This window comes from Hemibagrus wyckioides, linkage group LG16, assembly GCF_019097595.1.
Source record: "Hemibagrus wyckioides isolate EC202008001 linkage group LG16, SWU_Hwy_1.0, whole genome shotgun sequence".
Classification (NCBI taxonomy): Eukaryota; Metazoa; Chordata; class Actinopteri; order Siluriformes; family Bagridae; genus Hemibagrus; species Hemibagrus wyckioides.
In genome coordinates, this window is record NC_080725.1 from 13779801 (window position 1) to 13800000 (window position 20200).

At 39.2% G+C, this 20200-nt stretch overlaps 1 protein-coding gene across 18 annotated transcripts in view; it reads left to right on the forward strand.

Annotated features, from left to right (window-relative positions):
* gramd1ba (GRAM domain containing 1Ba) overlaps positions 1–20200 on the forward strand; it is a 75817-nt gene that overhangs the window by 36646 nt on the left and 18971 nt on the right. For 13 of the 18 annotated variants that reach the window (XM_058411689.1, XM_058411681.1, XM_058411679.1 and 10 more), the window contains one exon: positions 18526–18742. In XM_058411689.1, coding sequence (XP_058267672.1) covers positions 18526–18742 — 217 coding nt within the window. Of the gene's footprint in view, positions 1–6579; positions 6798–10626; positions 10846–15893; positions 15920–18525; positions 18743–20200 lie in introns of those variants that run through there. The other 5 variants (XM_058411690.1, XM_058411692.1, XM_058411694.1 and 2 more) reach the window with 5 other exon arrangements.

Consider the following 20200-nt stretch of genomic DNA (forward strand, 5'->3'; position numbering starts at 1 on the left):
ATACACACTAATCTACACTCTCTTATACACACTAATCTACACTCTCATACACACTAATCTACACTCTCATACACACTAATCTACACTCTCTTATACACACTAATCTACACTCTCATATACACACTAATCTACACTCTCATATACACACTAATCTACACTCTCATATACACACTCATCTACACTCTCATATACACACTCATCTACACTCTCATATACACACTAATCTACACTCTCATACACACTCATCTACACTCTCATATACACACTAATCTACACTCTCATATACACACTAATCTACACTCTCATACACACTAATCTACACTCTCTTATACACACTAATCTACACTCTCATATACACACTAATCTACACTCTCATACACACTAATCTACACTCTCATACACACTAATCTACACTCTCTTATACACACTAATCTACACTCTCATACACACTAATCTACACTCTCTTATACACACTAATCTACACTCTCATATACACACTCATCTACACTCTCATACACACTAATCTACACTCTCATACACACTAATCTACACTCTCATACACACTAATCTACACTCTCATATACACACTAATCTACACTCTCATATACACACTAATCTACACTCTCATATACACACTCATCTACACTCTCATACACACTAATCTACACTCTCTTATACACACTAATCTACACTCTCATACACACTAATCTACACTCTCTTATACACACTAATCTACACTCTCATACACACTAATCTACACTCTCTTATACACACTAATCTACACTCTCTTATACACACTAATCTACACTCTCATATACACACTAATCTACACTCTCTTATACACACTAATCTACACTCTCTTATACACACTAATCTACACTCTCATACACACTAATCTACACTCTCATACACACTAATCTACACTCTCATACACACTAATCTACACTCTCTTATACACACTAATCTACACTCTCATATACACACTAATCTACACTCTCATATACACACTCATCTACACTCTCATATACACACTAATCTACACTCTCTTATACACACTAATCTACACTCTCATACACACTAATCTACACTCTCATACACACTAATCTACACTCTCATACACACTAATCTACACTCTCTTATACACACTAATCTACACTCTCTTATACACACTAATCTACACTCTCTTATACACACTAATCTACACTCTCATACACACTAATCTACACTCTCATACACACTAATCTACACTCTCTTATACACACTAATCTACACTCTCTTATACACACTAATCTACACTCTCATACACACTAATCTACACTCTCTTATACACACTAATCTACACTCTCTTATACACACTAATCTACACTCTCATATACACACTAATCTACACTCTCATACACACTAATCTACACTCTCATACACACTAATCTACACTCTCTTATACACACTAATCTACACTCTCATATACACACTAATCTACACTCTCATATACACACTCATCTACACTCTCATATACACACTCATCTACACTCTCATACACACTAATCTACACTCTCATACACACTAATCTACACTCTCTTATACACACTAATCTACACTCTCATATACACACTAATCTACACTCTCATACACACTAATCTACACTCTCTTATACACACTAATCTACACTCTCATATACACACTAATCTACACTCTCATATACACACTAATCTACACTCTCATACACACTAATCTACACTCTCATATACACACTAATCTACACTCTCATACACACTAATCTACACTCTCATACACACTAATCTACACTCTCATACACACTAATCTACACTCTCATATACACACTAATCTACACTCTCATATACACACTCATCTACACTCTCATACACACTAATCTACACTCTCATACACACTAATCTACACTCTCATACACACTAATCTACACTCTCATACACACTAATCTACACTCTCATACACACTAATCTACACTCTCATATACACACTAATCTACACTCTCATATACACACTAATCTACACTCTCATATACACACTAATCTACACTCTCATATACACACTAATCTACACTCTCATATACACACTAATCTACACTCTCTTATACACACTAATCTACACTCTCTTATACACACTAATCTACACTCTCATATACACACTAATCTACACTCTCATATACACACTAATCTACACTCTCATATACACACTCATCTACACTCTCATATACACACTCATCTACACTCTCATATACACACTAATCTACACTCTCATATACACACTCATCTACACTCTCATATACACACTAATCTACACTCTCTTATACACACTAATCTACACTCTCATATACACACTAATCTACACTCTCATATACACACTAATCTACACTCTCATATACACACTAATCTACACTCTCATATACACACTAATCTACACTCTCATATACACACTAATCTACACTCTCATATACACACTCATCTACACTCTCATATACACACTCATCTACACTCTCATATACACACTAATCTACACTCTCATATACACACTAATCTACACTCTCATATACACACTCATCTACACTCTCATATACACACTAATCTACACTCTCATATACACACTAATCTACACTCTCATATACACACTCATCTACACTCTCATATACACACTCATCTACACTCTCATATACACACTAATCTACACTCTCATATACACACTAATCTACACTCTCATATACACACTCATCTACACTCTCATATACACACTCATCTACACTCTCATACACACTAATCTACACTCTCATATACACACTAATCTACACTCTCATATACACACTCATCTACACTCTCATATACACACTCATCTACACTCTCATATACACACTAATCTACACTCTCATATACACACTAATCTACACTCTCATATACACACTAATCTACACTCTCATATACACACTAATCTACACTCTCATATACACACTCATCTACACTCTCATATACACACTCATCTACACTCTCATATACACACTCATCTACACTCTCATATACACACTAATCTACACTCTCATATACACTCTCATCTACACTCTCATATACACACTCATCTACACTCTCATATACACACTCATCTACACACTTATATACACACTCATCTACACACTTATATACACACTCATCTACACACTATTCGCCACTTATCTACACACTTATCAACACACTCCCCTACGCCCTCAGCTGCAGGCTTTATTACTGGTGTGTTTTCCACTGTGCGGGTGCAGCATGTTACAGTGTGTTACAGGGGTGCAGTGTGTTACAATGTGTTACAACCTGTTAGATCAGTAGATTGTTACAGAGGTACAGGGTCATATTGTGTTACAGTGTGTTATCTGGTTCAGTGTGTTACAGTGTGTTATCTGGTTCAGTGTGTTACAGTGTGTTATCTGGTTCAGTGTGTTACAGTGTGTTATCTGGTACAGTGTGTTACACTGTGTTATTTGGTACAGTGTGTTACAGTGTGTTATCTGGTGCAGTGTGTTACAGTGTGTTACAGTGTGTTATTTGGTACAGTGTGTTACAGTGTGTTATCTGGTACAGTGTGTTACAGTGTGTTATCTGGTACAGTGTGTTACAGTGTGTTATTTGGTACAGTGTGTTACAGTGTGTTATCTGGTGCAGTGTGTTACAGTGTGTTATTTGGTACAGTGTGTTACAGTGTGTTATCTGGTGCAGTGTGTTACAGTGTGTTATTTGGTGCAGTGTGTTACAGTGTGTTATTTGGTACAGTGTGTTACAGTGTGTTATCTGGTACAGTGTGTTACAGTGTGTTATTTGGTACAGTGTGTTACAGTGTGTTATCTGGTACAGTGTGTTACAGTGTGTTATTTGGTACAGTGTGTTACAGTGTGTTATTTGGTACAGTGTGTTACAGTGTGTTATCTGGTACAGTGTGTTACAGTGTGTTATTTGGTACAGTGTGTTACAGTGTGTTATCTGGTACAGTGTGTTACAGTGTGTTATTTGGTACAGTGTGTTACAGTGTGTTATCTGGTACAGTGTGTTACAGTGTGTTATTTGGTACAGTGTGTTACAGTGTGTTATCTGGTACAGTGTGTTACAGTGTGTTATTTGGTACATTGTGTTACATTGTGTTATCTGGTGCAGTGTGTTACAGTGTGTTATCTGGTACAGTGTGTTACAGTGTGTTATTTGGTACAGTGTGTTACAGTGTGCTATCTGGTACAGTGTGTTACAGTGTGTTATTTGGTACAGTGTGTTACAGTGTGTTATCTGGTACAGTGTGTTACAGTGTGTTATTTGGTACAGTGTGTTACAGTGTGTTATTTGGTACAGTGTGTTACAGTGTGTTATCTGGTACAGTGTGTTACAGTGTGTTATTTGGTACAGTGTGTTACAGTGTGTTATCTGGTACAGTGTGTTACAGTGTGTTATTTGGTACAGTGTGTTACAGTGTGTTATCTGGTGCAGTGTGTTACAGTGTGTTATCTGGTACAGTGTGTTACAGTGTGTTACAGTGTGTTATTTGGTACAGTGTGTTACAGTGTGTTATCTGGTACAGTGTGTTACAGTGTGTTATCTGGTGCAGTGTGTTACAGTGTGTTATCTGGTACAGTGTGTTACAGTGTGTTATCTGGTGCAGTGTGTTACAGTGTGTTATCTGGTACAGTGTGTTACAGTGTGTTATTTGGTACAGTGTGTTACAGTGTGTTATTTGGTACAGTGTGTTATCTGGTACAGTGTGTTACATTGTGTTATTTGGTACAGTCTGTTACAGTGTGTTATCTGGTACAGTGTGTTACAGTGTGTTATCCGGTGCAGTGTGTTACAGTGTGCTATCCGGTACAGTGTGTTACAGTGTGTTATCTGGTACAGTGTGTTACAGTGTGTTATCTGGTGCAGTGTGTTACAGTGTGCTATCCGGTACAGTGTGTTACAGTGTGTTATCTGGTACAGTGTGTTACAGTGTGTTATCTGGTACAGTGTGTTACAGTGTGTTATCTGGTACAGTGCATTACAGGGGTGCAGTTTGTTACAGTGTGTTGCAGCATGTTATTCTGGTGCAGTGCATTACAGGGGTGCAGTTTGTTACAGTGTGTTACAGCATGTTATTCTGGTGCAGTGCATTACAGGGGTGCAGTTTGTTACAGTGTGTTACAGCATGTTATTTTGGTGCAGTGCATTACAGGGGTGCAGTTTGTTACAGTGTGTTGCAGCGTGTTATTCTGGTGCAGTGCATTACAGGGGTGCAGTTTGTTACAGTGTGTTGCAGCGTGTTATTCTGGTGCAGTGCATTACAGGGGTGCAGTTTGTTACAGTGTGTTGCAGCGTGTTATTCTGGTGCAGTGCATTACAGGGGTGCAGTTTGTTACAGTGTGTTGCAGCGTGTTATTCTGGTGCAGTGCATTACAGGGGTGCAGTTTGTTACAGTGTGTTACAGCATGTTATTCTGGTGCAGTGCATTACAGGGGTGCAGTTTGTTACAGTGTGTTGCAGCGTGTTATTCTGGTGCAGTGCATTACAGGGGTGCAGTTTGTTACAGTGTGTTGCAGCATGTTATTCTGGTGCAGTGCATTACAGGGGTGCAGTTTGTTACAGTGTGTTACAGCATGTTATTCTGGTGCAGTGCATTACAGGGGTGCAGTTTGTTACAGTGTGTTACAGCATGTTATTCTGGTGCAGTGCATTACAGGGGTGCAGTTTGTTACAGTGTGTTACAGCATGTTATTCTGGTGCAGTGCATTACAGGGGTGCAGTTTGTTACAGTGTGTTACAGCGTGTTATTCTGGTGCAGTGCATTACAGGGGTGCAGTTTGTTACAGTGTGTTACAGCGTGCTATTCTGGTGCAGTGCATTACAGGGGTGCAGTTTGTTACAGTGTGTTACAGCATGTTATTCTGGTGCAGTGCATTACAGGGGTGCAGTTTGTTACAGTGTGTTACAGCGTGTTATTCTGGTGCAGTGCATTACAGGGGTGCAGTTTGTTACAGTGTGTTACAGCGTGTTATTCTGGTGCAGTGCATTACAGGGATGCAGTTTGTTAGTGTGTTACAGAGTGTTATTCTGGTGCAGTGCATTACAGGGGTACAGGGGTGCAGTGTGTTACAGTGTGTTATTCTGGTGCAGTGTGTTACAGGGGTGCAGTAGGGTGTAGTTTCTTACAGGGGTGCATTGTGTTACAGTGTGTTATACTGGTTCAGTGTGTTACAGTGTGTTACCCTCCATCTACCTGTGTTTGTCTACATATCTGACTTTCTTCCCGTTTCTTTACGTCTCTCTCTCTCTCTCTCTCTCTCTCTCTCTCTCTCTGTCTGTCTGCTTCTTTGTCTCACTGTTTACCTGTCTGTCTGAGATTGTAGGTTAGTTATCTCGCTCTTGTTCAGTCCCCTGTCTCACTCTCGCTATTTAGTCCTTTGCTCTCCGGTAATCTGTCCATGCTCACTCGCTCATCCATTACACGTTCTTCACTCCCTGTTTCTGCAGCTCTCTGCGTGTGCAGCTCATTAGCGCTGACCGTATCCTGAGCGCAGGTGGAGAGATGAGCTCGCTAAAGCGAGAGGAACTGGGTCAGTGAGAGAGCATGTGAGAGAGAGAAAGAGAGGGAGGGAAAGGAGAGACGAATGTTGGGTGATGAGGAGCTCCGGGTGTATTGTGCATTGAGTTGGACATCATGGTACAGAGCCGGGCTCTGGGTGGTCTCTTGTGCGTCTCTCCTGTCAGGCTGCGCTGTCACCCACGAGTCTTTACACTCAGGAGGAGACTACAAATCCGCAGGGAGATGTGAGTACACTCGTCTCGCACTCGTCTCACACTCATCTCACACTCGTCTCAACCTGTCTTTTTATCTCCTGAGTTCTTCAGAAATCTCTGAATTTTCCATCTTGTGCACGAACACATGACGTATCACTGATTCCAGATGTTCCATTCTGGATACTGGTTGGTCAGAAGGTATTGAAATACTTTTCTCTAGCAACCGCTCATTCACAGCGTCTAGTGTGTAAACATTCATGTAGTGAAATTTGCTGTAAGGAGAAACGGGTGTATGGAAGGAGTGTCCAGTGTCAGTCAAATTGTGAAACAAAGTAAAACACTCTAGTGTGCCCTGACATGGCAAAATGGTCAACGTAACACCGTGTGACCAGCACAAAAGAAAGTGTGCTAGTGCGTAGGCTGTTCAAATTTTTTTTGTTATCGTTAGAACTATACAGTTTGTACTATAGCTGAGGAACTTCATGCAAATTAGAGCACAATGGCGACCCTGTGGTGAACTTGGTGTGTACTGGAGATGCAGCGGGAGAATCTGACACTCACACGAAGCCTGAAGAAGCTGAGATCCCTGATGAATAAGTCATGTGAGAGCTCGGCGACTTTCCACGGCATTTCAGGGACGTTTCAATAGTTTAGCTTCAAATCTTGACTTAAAAAATTGAAATGGAAATTATTCACAATCTCCGAACACTGTGTTAACAGAATCTCCATTGCTCAGTAATCCTCAGGAACGCAGGAGAATACTGGAGGAACGTTTGGTTGTGTATGATAAGACATCAGTGTGTTGAGTATACACTATAAAGTTAGTATAAATATCTTGAATGTTTCTGCTGGTTGTCTTTAGATATAAAGCAAAATATTTGTCATAAAGTTTGGAGAGTTCCAGAGAATAAATGCAGTTCCTGGTTTGACCACCGTGTGTCATGACTCAAATCCAATCTAAAACATGATTGATTCCTTCCTTGTCCCTGTGTTCACCACTTTAACGATCCCACGTTTTAATTAACGTGAGTGTTTTTTATCAAACATGGCAGACAAACAGGATTCCAGATTCAAAATATTTGTGTGTGTGTGTGTATAAAACTGCAGATGTAAGAAGATCTTTCTACAAGTCAGCATTAGTTCAGGCTTTAGCACGTGCCGTGGGAAAACTGCTCACACTGCACTCTTATAGTTCACCTGAACTTCTACATGACTATGAAATGATTAATGAGTTTCCCACACACACACACACACACACACTAAACTGAAAGCGTGAATACTCTAATCTCCAGGTTCCACACAGACCTCACAGAAAAGTCACGTGTGAATGATTCCGTGTTGTTTTAACACTTTTCTTACATGGTTTACATTGATGTTTTTGCACAAGGTTAATTTTTTATTTATTTTGTTTTCCACGCACACTGATCAAACGCACACTCATTTGTGTGACCTGCAGAACAGAGAGAGAGAGAGTGTGTGTGTGTTGGGGGGTGTGGGCAAGAGACATATACAAACACAGAGAGAGAGAGAGAGATCATATGCAGTGAAAGAGAAAGAAGATGGTTACAGGAGAAATACAGAGAGAATGCGTGAAGTGTGTGTCTGTGTGTGTGTGTGTGTGTGTGTGTATGTGTGTGAGTAAAAGCTGCAGCAGTGTCCTGTTACATGGCCGATGATTCATTGAAAAGCTGCAGACTGACGTTATCTAAGAGCTCTATCAGATCCTGCACCATCTCTCTCTCTCTCTCTCTCTCTGTCTCTTACATACACACACACACACATTCCAAGCCACTCTGCATCACACACACGTGTTTTTTCTCTCTCCTCCAACATGAAGTCTCAGTAAGTGACCTCTAACACTGAACACTTAATTCCTGTTCATGACACCTCTCTGCGAAGTGTGTGTGTGTGTGTGTGTGTGTGTGTGTGTGTGCGTGTGTAACTAGGCCACAAACCCTGACCAATTTTCATCTTATGGTGTCTGTTGTGTTCTATAATTACTCACTGATAATTAGTTCACTGGTTGTTCACTTGGAAAAAAAAGGTCCCTCAAGGGTTCTTCAGGCAGTTCCTCAGGGCAGTGGAGGCTCAATAGTTAAAGCTCAAGGTTACTGATCAGAAGGTCAGGGGGTCAAGCCCTTAACCCTGTCTGCTCCAGGAAGCTGTATCATAGCTCAACCTGCGTCCAATTTTTTAACAAGCTGGGATATGCGAAGGAAAAAAGCTTCCTGCTTCTTCTTCTTCATTTTTGTTCTTCTTCTTCTTCTTCTTCTTCTTCTTCTTCTTCTTCTTCTTCTTTTTCTTCTTCTTCATTTTTCTTCTTCTTCTTCTGTTGGAGGGTTCCACATAAATCCACCATAAATTCTCCATTCCGGTTGGTCAGGGGTTGTTGATTGATGCTGGCTGCTATTCATTTCAGAGCTTTACAGTGTTATACTTTATAGTTTATCTGGCACCAGCTCATTTACATTATCTTCCAGCTTCTTGTAAGCAGAAATGTGTTTATGTTACATTGATGGAAGTAGTCTCTAGTGTCAGCAACATTTAAAGGTCATAGGAGAGAGAAAAAAAATGAGAGGCTGGTGAGGAAACCATGACTTGTAGCTGCTAGACAGAGAGAGAGAAAATCAGTAAAGGAGCTGTCCATTCAGCACCACAGTGGACTGTTACTGCAACGTTTGTGTGTGTGTGTGTGTGTGTGCCATATCGTTTTTGTCATTCTGAGATTTCTGACATTGTGATGTCACTATGTTCTACAAGGCTGCAGTATGCAAATGAGCTCATTACCATACGCTAATCATTACAGTGTGACAGTGCCGATTATTTATTACGTGATAGATGCTGATTTTCCGTGCACAAGATATTGTTAACGTGGACAAAATGTTAGCCTCATTAGTGTTCGCCAAGGTTTGTGTGTTTGAAGGATCATTGCACATGTCCTTCTCTGAGATGGCTTTCCCATAATACTGGTCAGCGCACTGTAAAAAAAAAAACTGAGCTGTTACTGTTGTATAATTATCCGAGCAGACATTAATATGTCAGGGTGGAGCCAGAGTCTTATTTATTTATTTATTTATTTATTTATTTATTTATTTATTTATTTATTTATTTATTTATTTATTCAGAACCTTTTTAGATTTTTTTTGGCAGAAAAATTGTATTTATTTATTTATTTATTTATTCATTCATTCATTTATTTTTATTTAAGATTATTTAAAATGAGCTTTTTACGCCCATCCATCCCAGAGCAAGACACACCCACACTCTCTGAGCTTCTGCTTTAGCACTGATGCTGTCTGTGAGGTTCTCGCCATTCAGGAGTGTGTTGCCGTGTGTTGCATTGTGTGGAGGAGTGCGTGTCACGTGCAGCGGTGACAGTGACTCAGTACATGCGCTGTATGTTGGTGGGGATTTGAGCAAGAACATTAGAGAACACACATACACCCTGCATACATACACACACATGCACGAGAGAATAGATGAGTTTCCCAGAGTGTGCTGTTTATCCTGCTTTAATGGATTAAAGGGCCAGCTGTTGGCCTGATTGAGCCTGTCATGTGACACACACACACACACACACTGCTCCTATAGCTGTGGCAATTTTCTCAATGATCACAAATGAGCTCAGAGTCACTGCTGCACTGGAGACACACAAAGAGAGGGAGAGAGAGAGAGACAGAGAGAGAGAGAGAATCGTAAGACTCTGATTCGTGTGATTGGCTCAGCAGCAGTCTGTGCAGAACAGAAGGGGGAGGGGCTTCTGTGAGACCGAGCATGCTCAGTCACCACCAGAGCCCGGCGAGAGCGGCTCAGGCTTTTATCTGCAGTAGGACAGAGTGTGAGCTGGAGGCTGCTGCGTTTTGGCAAGCGTGTGAGTTTGTGTGTGTATGTGTGCATGCTCTCCATGGACCAAACACAAACTCGCAGAGGTCATCAGAAACGAGTGATGCGCTAGTGGAGGTGCCTTTATCCCAGGCTCCCTCGCTCCGGAGCGAGGACGAGCGAGCCGAGTGGAGAGACAATGCCACGGCTGTAGGACATAGCTTACTGCACTAATGAAAGGCTTCAAACTCGCCTGGTAAGATGCATACACCTTAAACCAGTAGACATAACCTGGCATAACCTAGCATGACCTTTCATGCATGGCCGAGAATTACTAACCATAACCTGGCAAGACTTGCTTGGCCTACAGCATCTCCTGTGGCATAACCTGTCATAAACTGTTATAACCTGTCATAACCTGTCATAACCTAGCATGACCTATAACTGCTGGCAATAAATTAGCATTGTTATTTATATGCTGGCAGAAATAGTAGAAGCTTCAAAAACATGGACTAGTGTGGAATAGTCTTTGGCATAACCTGTCATAACATGAGATAGTTTAGCATTACCTGACATAACCTATGATTAACCTAGCATAACCTCATCATCATCATAACATATCATAACATAAAGGGCACTGGTGACTCAGTGGTAGGTTTCTCGCCTGCCATGTGGAAGGCCCGGGTACGATTCCCAGCCAGTGCCCAAACCCCAGCTGCTGCCGGTCCCAAGCCCAGATAAAAATGGGAGGGTTGCGTCAGGAAGGGCATCTGGCATAAAACCTTGTTTGTTGTTGTTGTTGTGATGACCAGTTGGTCCGCTGTGGCGACCCCTCACACGTAGGGAGCAGCCGAGAGATCAACAACAACAACCTATCATTACCTTAGCGTAATCTGACATAACCTAGCATAACCAGACATACCTTAGAGTAGCCTAACATAACCTATCCTAATTTGCAAATAAACTTAGCCTACCTTGACATAACAAGGTCAGCCTTATCTAGTCAAACCAGTCATAACCTATTGTAACCTATCATAGCTTGCTTAACCAAGCACAATCTGCCATAACCCATGACAGGTTTGGCATAATCTGACATTATCTGTTGTATCTTAGCATAACCTAGCCTGTCATAACTTACTGATTTGCCAGAAATTAACAATACAATCAGGTTAATGTTATGAAAAGTGTTATAATTTATCATAACATCATAAAGCACCCTAATTATAGAACCTATTCTAACCAGTTATAGCAGTAATTTGCTATAACTCAGTGAACCTGTAATCCATCATATAACCTTAACTCTTCTAGCATAATCATAAAGACTAGCATAACTTGACCTAATCAGGTACATCTTGTCATAACATGTTATAACACACAATAGCTTTAGATTAATTTAGTATTGCCACAGCATAAATCTGGCATACCTTATAGCTTTATAGTCATAAAATATAGTCTGTCCATATCCTGTTATAATCTAGCATGACCTAACATAATTTTGGATATTTTATCATAAAATCTAGCCTAATCTGACATAACCTGTTATAATTTGTAATAACAGGTAATAGCATAATATACCACAGTATAATCTAGAATAATCTGTGTTACATGATACATCCTTGACCTGTCTTTACCTAGCATAACTTGCCATAAAACCTAGCCTAACTTGCCATAACCTGTCATAAGCTGTTATAACCTAGCATAATCTGTCATAACTTTTTAAATCCTGGAATGCATTTACATGAACTAGGATGTAAAACCATAATCTAGCATAGCGTTCATGCACTGTCATAGTGTTTCCATAATCCCAGAAATTCTTAAACCTAGCATAACAGGTCATAATCTGTCATAGGCTTGGTTGAAACATTGAAGCGTAGCATAACCTAATAAAGGCTAGCATGACCTAGCTTCACCTCTAAGGCTGAAAGTCTGCTAAATCCCTTAAATCCGTTTCCTCTTTTCAATTCCTTTTGTTTTTGTCTCTGCTAGCACTGCAGTATCAGCTACTGTTTGTGTGTAGTGTATGTGTGTGTGTGTGTGTGTGTGTGTGTGCGCTTCCTCCTGCCGGCTGGTGGATATTTTTAGTGTCAAGCTTTGCCATGCCGCAGGAGGCGAGCATCATTGTTAGCAGTGTAGGAAGCAGCCGGTGACCTCCTGCCCTTCCTTCCTTCCTTCCTTCCTTCCTTCCTTTTCTACCTGTGTTCTTTTCATCCCTCTATCCATCCATCCAATCAGCTTCTGGTTCTGCAGACTTGGCTTGGTTCATTCTTTCCCAATCCATGAAGAGTGGATTTGTTTACAGTGCCCATGCTTTAACGCAGCCTAGCAAGCGTGCTTGACTAGCATGGCTAGCATTTATAGCTCTGTAGTTATATAAGTCTCTGCTCAATTTGTATCATGGACTGAATCTGTTTGCATTTTTTGTCGGATTTATTTCTGTCGCAGACGGAGATTAGAGTGACTCAGAGCCTTTTTCATGTTTCCGATGTTGGTCACAGGGTTATGTAATCTGGGTGTGAGAGGAGAATGATGATGCAGTTTTTATTCCTCCCAAATTAATATCTGGGTCATTATGAGAGAAAATAGCTTAGTTTTTAAATCAACTGGCTTCTATGGGTCAGTTTTGTCCGAATCTGTGATTTTTCTGATTGTAGTTGATGCACTGATCTTTATTCAAAGAGCAGGATGCAGGATTTTGGGAAGCAAAAGGTTAAGTCACTCGTGGCAGTTTCCTGTGTGGACTAGCAACAGAATGCTAATGTGTTACGTTCAGTTGGAGTTTAACAGAGTGTGAAATAAACTAAAAGGAAACTGGCAACATTTTCTAAGCTCTCATAACCTGCTATACCACATCATAATACCTTATAGCAAACAGTCATAAGACAGAATATTATGTCATTAAACTTTTCTTAACCTAGAATAACCTGGCATACTACGTCACCGTCTCACATGTCATAATGCGTCATAAGCAACAAACTCTCCTAACCTAAATACTATGCCATAAAACTTTCCCTATCCTGTTATAACCAAGAACATTGTAGCATCCATTCATAATACAATAAGAAGAGGCTTTGATATAAATCCTTTATAAACAAAAATATGCAAAAGTACAGAAACCTATTATAGGCTAGTATACATTAGCAGAATGCAATGACCCTTCCTAGCTTGGCATAATCTAACAGGATTTCATTATAGAGAGTTCATTATAACGTTTCATAACCTGCGATAGCATAGCATAACCTGTCATAACTCAAGGTAGCTCGTTATAACCTGTCATAACCTCAGATACTTTAGCATAAAAGGTCATTACCTGAGATAGCTTATAATAACCTGGCATAACCCAAGTTAGCTCATTGTAACCTGTAGTAACCTGAGATATCTTATCATAACCAGTCAACTTGAGATAGCTCATTATAATATTTCATAACCTCAAATACAGCAGAATAACCTGTCATAACCCAAGATAGCTCATTATATATTATAACCCACATTATACCGTGTCAAAATCTGTTATAGCTCATCATAGGCTGTCATAACCTCGGGTAACTCATCATAACCTGTAATCACCTGATATAGCTGATCATGACTTGCCTTAACCTTGCATAGCTCATCATAACCATTAACAACCTGAGCTATCTTATCATAACCTGTCATAATTTCGAATAACTCATCACAACATGACTTAGCTCATTATAACCTGGCATAATATTATATTTAGATCATCATAACCTTAACCTTTAAATGACCGGTCATAACCTCAGATAGCTCATCATAAGCTGTCATATTTTGTTATAACCCGCCCAAACTGGCAAAATTGGCCATTATAATTTAGCATAACCTGTCATCAGACAGATCCAGACATATAACTTGGCATGACCTGACATAACAAGGTCAGGATTATCTGCAATACTTTGCCATTCCTTAGCCAATTATAACCTGTTATTACCTAGCATAGCTTGCCATCACCTGACACACCCTGACCTAACAAAGCAATAACTCCATCCAATTACGACACAAGGGTTCTTTGACTGTTCATTGGATCATTAGTGGTCAATTAATGGATAATTAATGACCAGGTCACTTGGAAGCCATATCGCTTTTGCATCGTGTTTAAGGGCTCTGTTCTAACAGGAGAGCGTAGTAAGGATGAATCTCTGCATTACGAGCACATACGAGTGCAGTATGCAGTAAATCAGTGTGTGTGTGGGGGCGATGCCTGACTTCCGAGAGCGAGCACTGCTGCTGTTCTCCAATCGCATCCTGGAAGTAAATAGATTGAGTCACTGTCATGACGGTTTATTCTGTCCGATTTCATGCAACCAGCAACACCATATTTACTTTTGACTGTTTTGCGCCATATTTACTTTTGACTGTATCACTTCCCTTTTCCACACCAAGGACTTCAGTAAACCATCGTCGAGTCCTGAAATGAATCATTTACGAGCTACGGCGTTTGTCCAGAGAGCTTGGGACACGGGAATTCATAAAAGATGCAGACTAATTGCCTCGTAAGAAATGAATTGAGCCGTCTCTAAAGGGGTACAATGAGGTGTCACACAGATAAAGGAAATAAATCAACAACAGATCTGGCGCTGGTGTTTTCACTGAGATGTCGCCATAAGTGCACGTCCTGGTGCAAAGATTTTCCTGTCTCGGAAAATTTAGCATCTGTATAGGGTTCCTCCTGTTTCCTTCCACGTCCCAGTTGGTAGATTAGTCAGACTGGTTGCAGTAACGTGGTCTGACTTGGCACGATGCTGCTTAATTTCTAGAAATTTCTTGTCTCATTGTATAACTTTATATATGAATGACAAGAAAAACCACAGGTTCCTGCTCCTAGAGAACCCTTGGTCCTGCAACTGGTTATGTGGTGTCTACAGAACAAGGAATTAATCTAGGTGGAAGGAAGAGAAGTTTGTGCTTTAAGCAAAAGATTGTAGACACCTGAAAAGAAGCAGAGAAGGAGACGGAAGAGAAGGATGAGGATAGAGGAGATGATGGTGTCTGGGAGAAGGAGGAAGGAGGAGGGGTGACTGCTGACGTCAAGGACTTCATTCATGAAAAGCATCAATAATGAGTGCAGAGAGAACACTGAGAGAGAGAGAGAGAGAGAGAGAGAGATCCAAAAGGCATCTAATCAGACTGAGGGTGGAGATGTAAACCCATGAATTGGTGAAGCAGAAAAAATGAGCAAGCTTGTGTGAGACAGCACAGCTCCTCCTCCTCCTCCTCCTCCTCCTCCTTCTCCTCCTCCTCTTTCTCCCCCCTCCATCACCCCATCCTCCTCTCGCTGGATGAATGAAGCAGGGAGAATTTCTGCTCATGGCTTCCAGGTTTGTCCGCATCTCTCCATCTCCTCAATCTCAGCATTTTTCAGCGTCTGCATTAGCGGTTTTTTTTCCCCCTCCTCTCTAGCATGTCCGTGTCGCAGCATCTCCCCAGGGTCCCCATTCGCTCCCGAGGCTGCACGAGCAGCATCGGTGCTCAGGCTGGGATTAGCATAGATTTTTGATCATGATATACATTTTTGTTGTTGTTTAGGTAATGTTAATATTTGTGTTGGTGTAAACTGTAAGCTACCACTTTGTCAGAGGGTTTTAAGGTCCACGTGCTGCTCTGGTGTTTCTCTTTAGTTTGATAATATTGTTGTTTTATGGCTGAAGCGACATCTGAAATCCTACAGGAGTCTTAGCGAAAATTAGTCTCTCTTAGCTTTTATATGGATTTTTAAATGCAGTATGTTGTGATTTTTCTAAACATGCACACATCTGGCTCTTTCTGAAGAAAAGTTGACCAAATTGAAATTCTGTCATAATTCTCTTGTCTTTAATGATTCATTAATTTATTTCTATTCGGTATAAACATCCCTGGTGCATGCGTCTCGCTCGTCTTCGCTCGAAATGTGCAACCATTCCTGACAAAAACAGTCAAAAATTGTAAATTTACCACAGGAACATGTCCTGAACTGCATAAATGTTTGGATTTAGATCTTATGTGTGTAAGCTACTTAATACGATTATTATAAATTCTGACATAAAAAATATAGAAAGTGACATTATTATTATTATTATTATTATTATTATTAATATTATTATTAATATTATTATGAATATCTAGAAAAAAAATTTTACCTGTTGAAATTAGACAATTGTGAAATACTCATATTTTTTTTATTTATTTTCTAAGCATTTAATAATGAATCTTTTTAAGTAGTTATTAATGAATATATTTTGACCTTTAGTTATTATTTTTTTAAATTTTATATATCATTATTACTATTATTATTATTGTTATTATTTTATTTCTTACTTTTATATATTTATTCTTCGATTTATTCTTATTGTTGTTGATTTTGTTCAATGTCACTTTTAATTTCCTTTTTTTGTTTTTTTAAGTTTTTAAATGTTATGCTTTGACTTGTGAAGCACTTAAAGCTGCATTTTATGTATAACCGATCCAATAAAATGTATTATTATTATTATTATTATTATTATTATTATTATTATAGCATGTATATAAATGTAGTTTCTAAAAATTTCATGTTTTTCCCCGTGACCTGATTTTTTTCCTTAATTTCTGTAGAAGGTGCTCTAAAAATAAATAAATAAAAATAAATAATAATAATAATAATAATAATAATAAAAAACATTTTTTCAATTCACTTTCAGTAATATTCTGGAAACATCAGCTTCAGAACAGAGTTTCATTGTAAAAAATAAAAATGTTTTGAATTTAATTTAAGTCTAAAGCAGTAATTCAGCAGTTTTTCTGAGTTTTTCCCCCAGACTGCTGACTCGTCGTTTCTGTTGTCCCGTTCGATGCGAACCGATCTGTTAAAGCCGTCCTCTGATCTAACGTTACAGAAAGCTCGCGTTACCATGATGGAGTTTAATCAAAGTGCGCTACATCTCACCGTCACCCTTGACTCGGGACTGATACTCCACCATGAGGTGCTTTACCTAATAAATGAAGTGACGGAACCTTCTAGATCACAACCTTTAATGCTGACACTGATTGCAGCGCAGGAAAGGTGGAGGAAATGTCAGCGCTCATCTGAGTAGTGACCGTGTGTGTGTGTGTGTGTGTGTGAGAGAGAGAGAGAGAGAGAGAAAGCATAAAGACAGAGAGAAAGTGAGTAGAAACAGACAGAGAGAGAGAGAGAGTAGAAACAGACAGAGAGCGAGTGCGAGAGAGAGAGAGAGAGAGAGAGAGTAAGGCAGATAAAAGCATCAGGTTTTTTTTTTTTTCGGTCCCGTTCTGTTTACTTTTCCAGACGCCGCCGCCGTGTCTATGTGCAGTCTATTAATAATTAAGACTGAAAATGCTTTCTGGAAGATGGACAGAACGAACAAGGACGCTGAAGTGGACGACAGAAGTCAAATATTTTCAAACCAAAACAACAACAAAAAAACAGACTTGCAGAAGTCATTAAAACTTCTCTTCATAGTCACCTTCATGTTGATAATCTCTGATTTTCATTAGCCACGCCCACAAAACACCATAAAAGGAAAAGCTGATAGAGAGCTTAAGATGTCAGTATAGTAGCCAGAGAGGCAGCTTGTTTAATAGCTGATGAATTTGTTCACTCTCTGCGATTTTATGTTATTGAGGTCGTCCCTGATTTTTATCCATGTTTTCGGAGCTCAGGCTGTGAGACTCAGCCACATTTTTCTGTCAAGTCAGGGAGAAATTTCACCGTGTGCTAAATGTCACAGTGAAGGTGATGTGTAATGAGACACGTCTGCCTCTGAGAGAGTGAGAGAGGGAGAGATAGAGACAGAGAGAGAGAGAGAGAGACTCATCCATTACACTGTGACACTAATGTGTGTCTTGTAGTGAACCATTAGATCAAGTGATCAAGGAAACATGGCAGAAACGTATTTTTTACTGATTTTAATATTTTTCTCTTTTTTTCTGTCTTTCTCTCTGCCTGCCACAGCACTGCGAGTAACTCGACCCGGAGCACTCCCACTTGTTCCCCTGTCCTCCGTAAGCGCTCTCGTTCTCCGGTTCCTCCCAGTGCAGATGGAGAGAACATGGTGGAGAAGAGCTCCGATCACTCGTCCGATAAATCTCCCTCTACCCCCGAGCAGACCGTTCAGCGGCCTTACAGCCAATCAGTGCACGCCACACGCACTGGGAACAAGAACTCCAAGGTGAGCAGCAACACATATACATACACACACAATATACAAACACACACACACACACACACAATACAAGCACAATATACTTACAAAATACACACATACACACACACACACACACACACACAATATACACACATTCACACGCAATACAAATGCAATATACATACAGAATATACACACAATACACACACATTATACATACAATACACTGTAAAAAAAATCTCGTAAAAAAACGGTTAAATCACTGGCAGCAGTGGCTGCCAAACAAAAACCGTAAAATTAAAGTAAAATACGTTCATTCAAATAAAGTGCAAAAACAATCATTTTACATACATTTTTCTTAAATATTTTACAGAAAAACACTGTAATTTTACAGATGTTTCCTTTATTATTATATGACATCAAATTGACGCCAAAAAATTATGTCAGAAAACAAGTCAAAAAAGTAAATCAAATTGACGTCAATCATATTGAGGTCTTATTTTGAACACCAAAATAATGACACAAAAGTAAGAAATATTTTATTTATCAGGCCCTTTTGGACACTTTCTTAGTCCAAACAGATCAATTTTCTATACCAGCTTTATTCCTAACTAGGGTCACAGGGGTCTGCTAGAGCCTATCCCACTCTGCCAGTCCATCACAGGGTCACACATATAGACAGACAACCACACACTTACATCTATGTGAGTATTCCAATTCAGAATTACCAACCAACCTAACACACATGTCGAACCCGGGATTCAAACCCAGGACCTTCTTGCTGTGAGGCAACAGTGCTTTTTTAATTAAAATGACCCCAAATTAACATTACTCTTTTGACATTAAAAAACCAGCTTCAGATGCCAAATGCCTTATAAGAAAAAGTGCTAAACAGCTGAATTATTGATGTCAATGTGATGTCAATATGACATCAATTTCACATCTAAAACATGACATTAATTTGATGTTAATTGAACGTCAAACATTTTGGCCTACATATATTTTAAAAAAACTTTAAGTTTTAAAACTTTAAAAAAACATGCGTTGGTGTAATGACAAAAGTTGACAAAATTTCTTTTTAGAATTACAGAGTTTGAATGTAGAAATACACATACAGCACATACACATACAAATGAGTTTTACTGTAAAATGAAGGTGGGAAATGTTAAAATGTTATTATGGGCATAAACATTTAATATAATAAGCTACCTGTTTAATTACAATTTATTATTGTAATTTGACGTAAATTGCTATGTAATTTAAGATAACAGAAAAAATACAGTTAAAATAATACAGTATTTTTTTGTAAAAAAAATGAGAATTACTGTAATTTTTCATTAATGGTATAATCCTTAAAATTGCAGTCAATTTGTTAATTTAAAGATAATATTGGTCATTTTACTGGTTTTTAAATATAATTTTAAATAACGGGAAACTATTGTAAAAAAAATTATAAGAGTTATTTTCTGTAAAATTAGGATT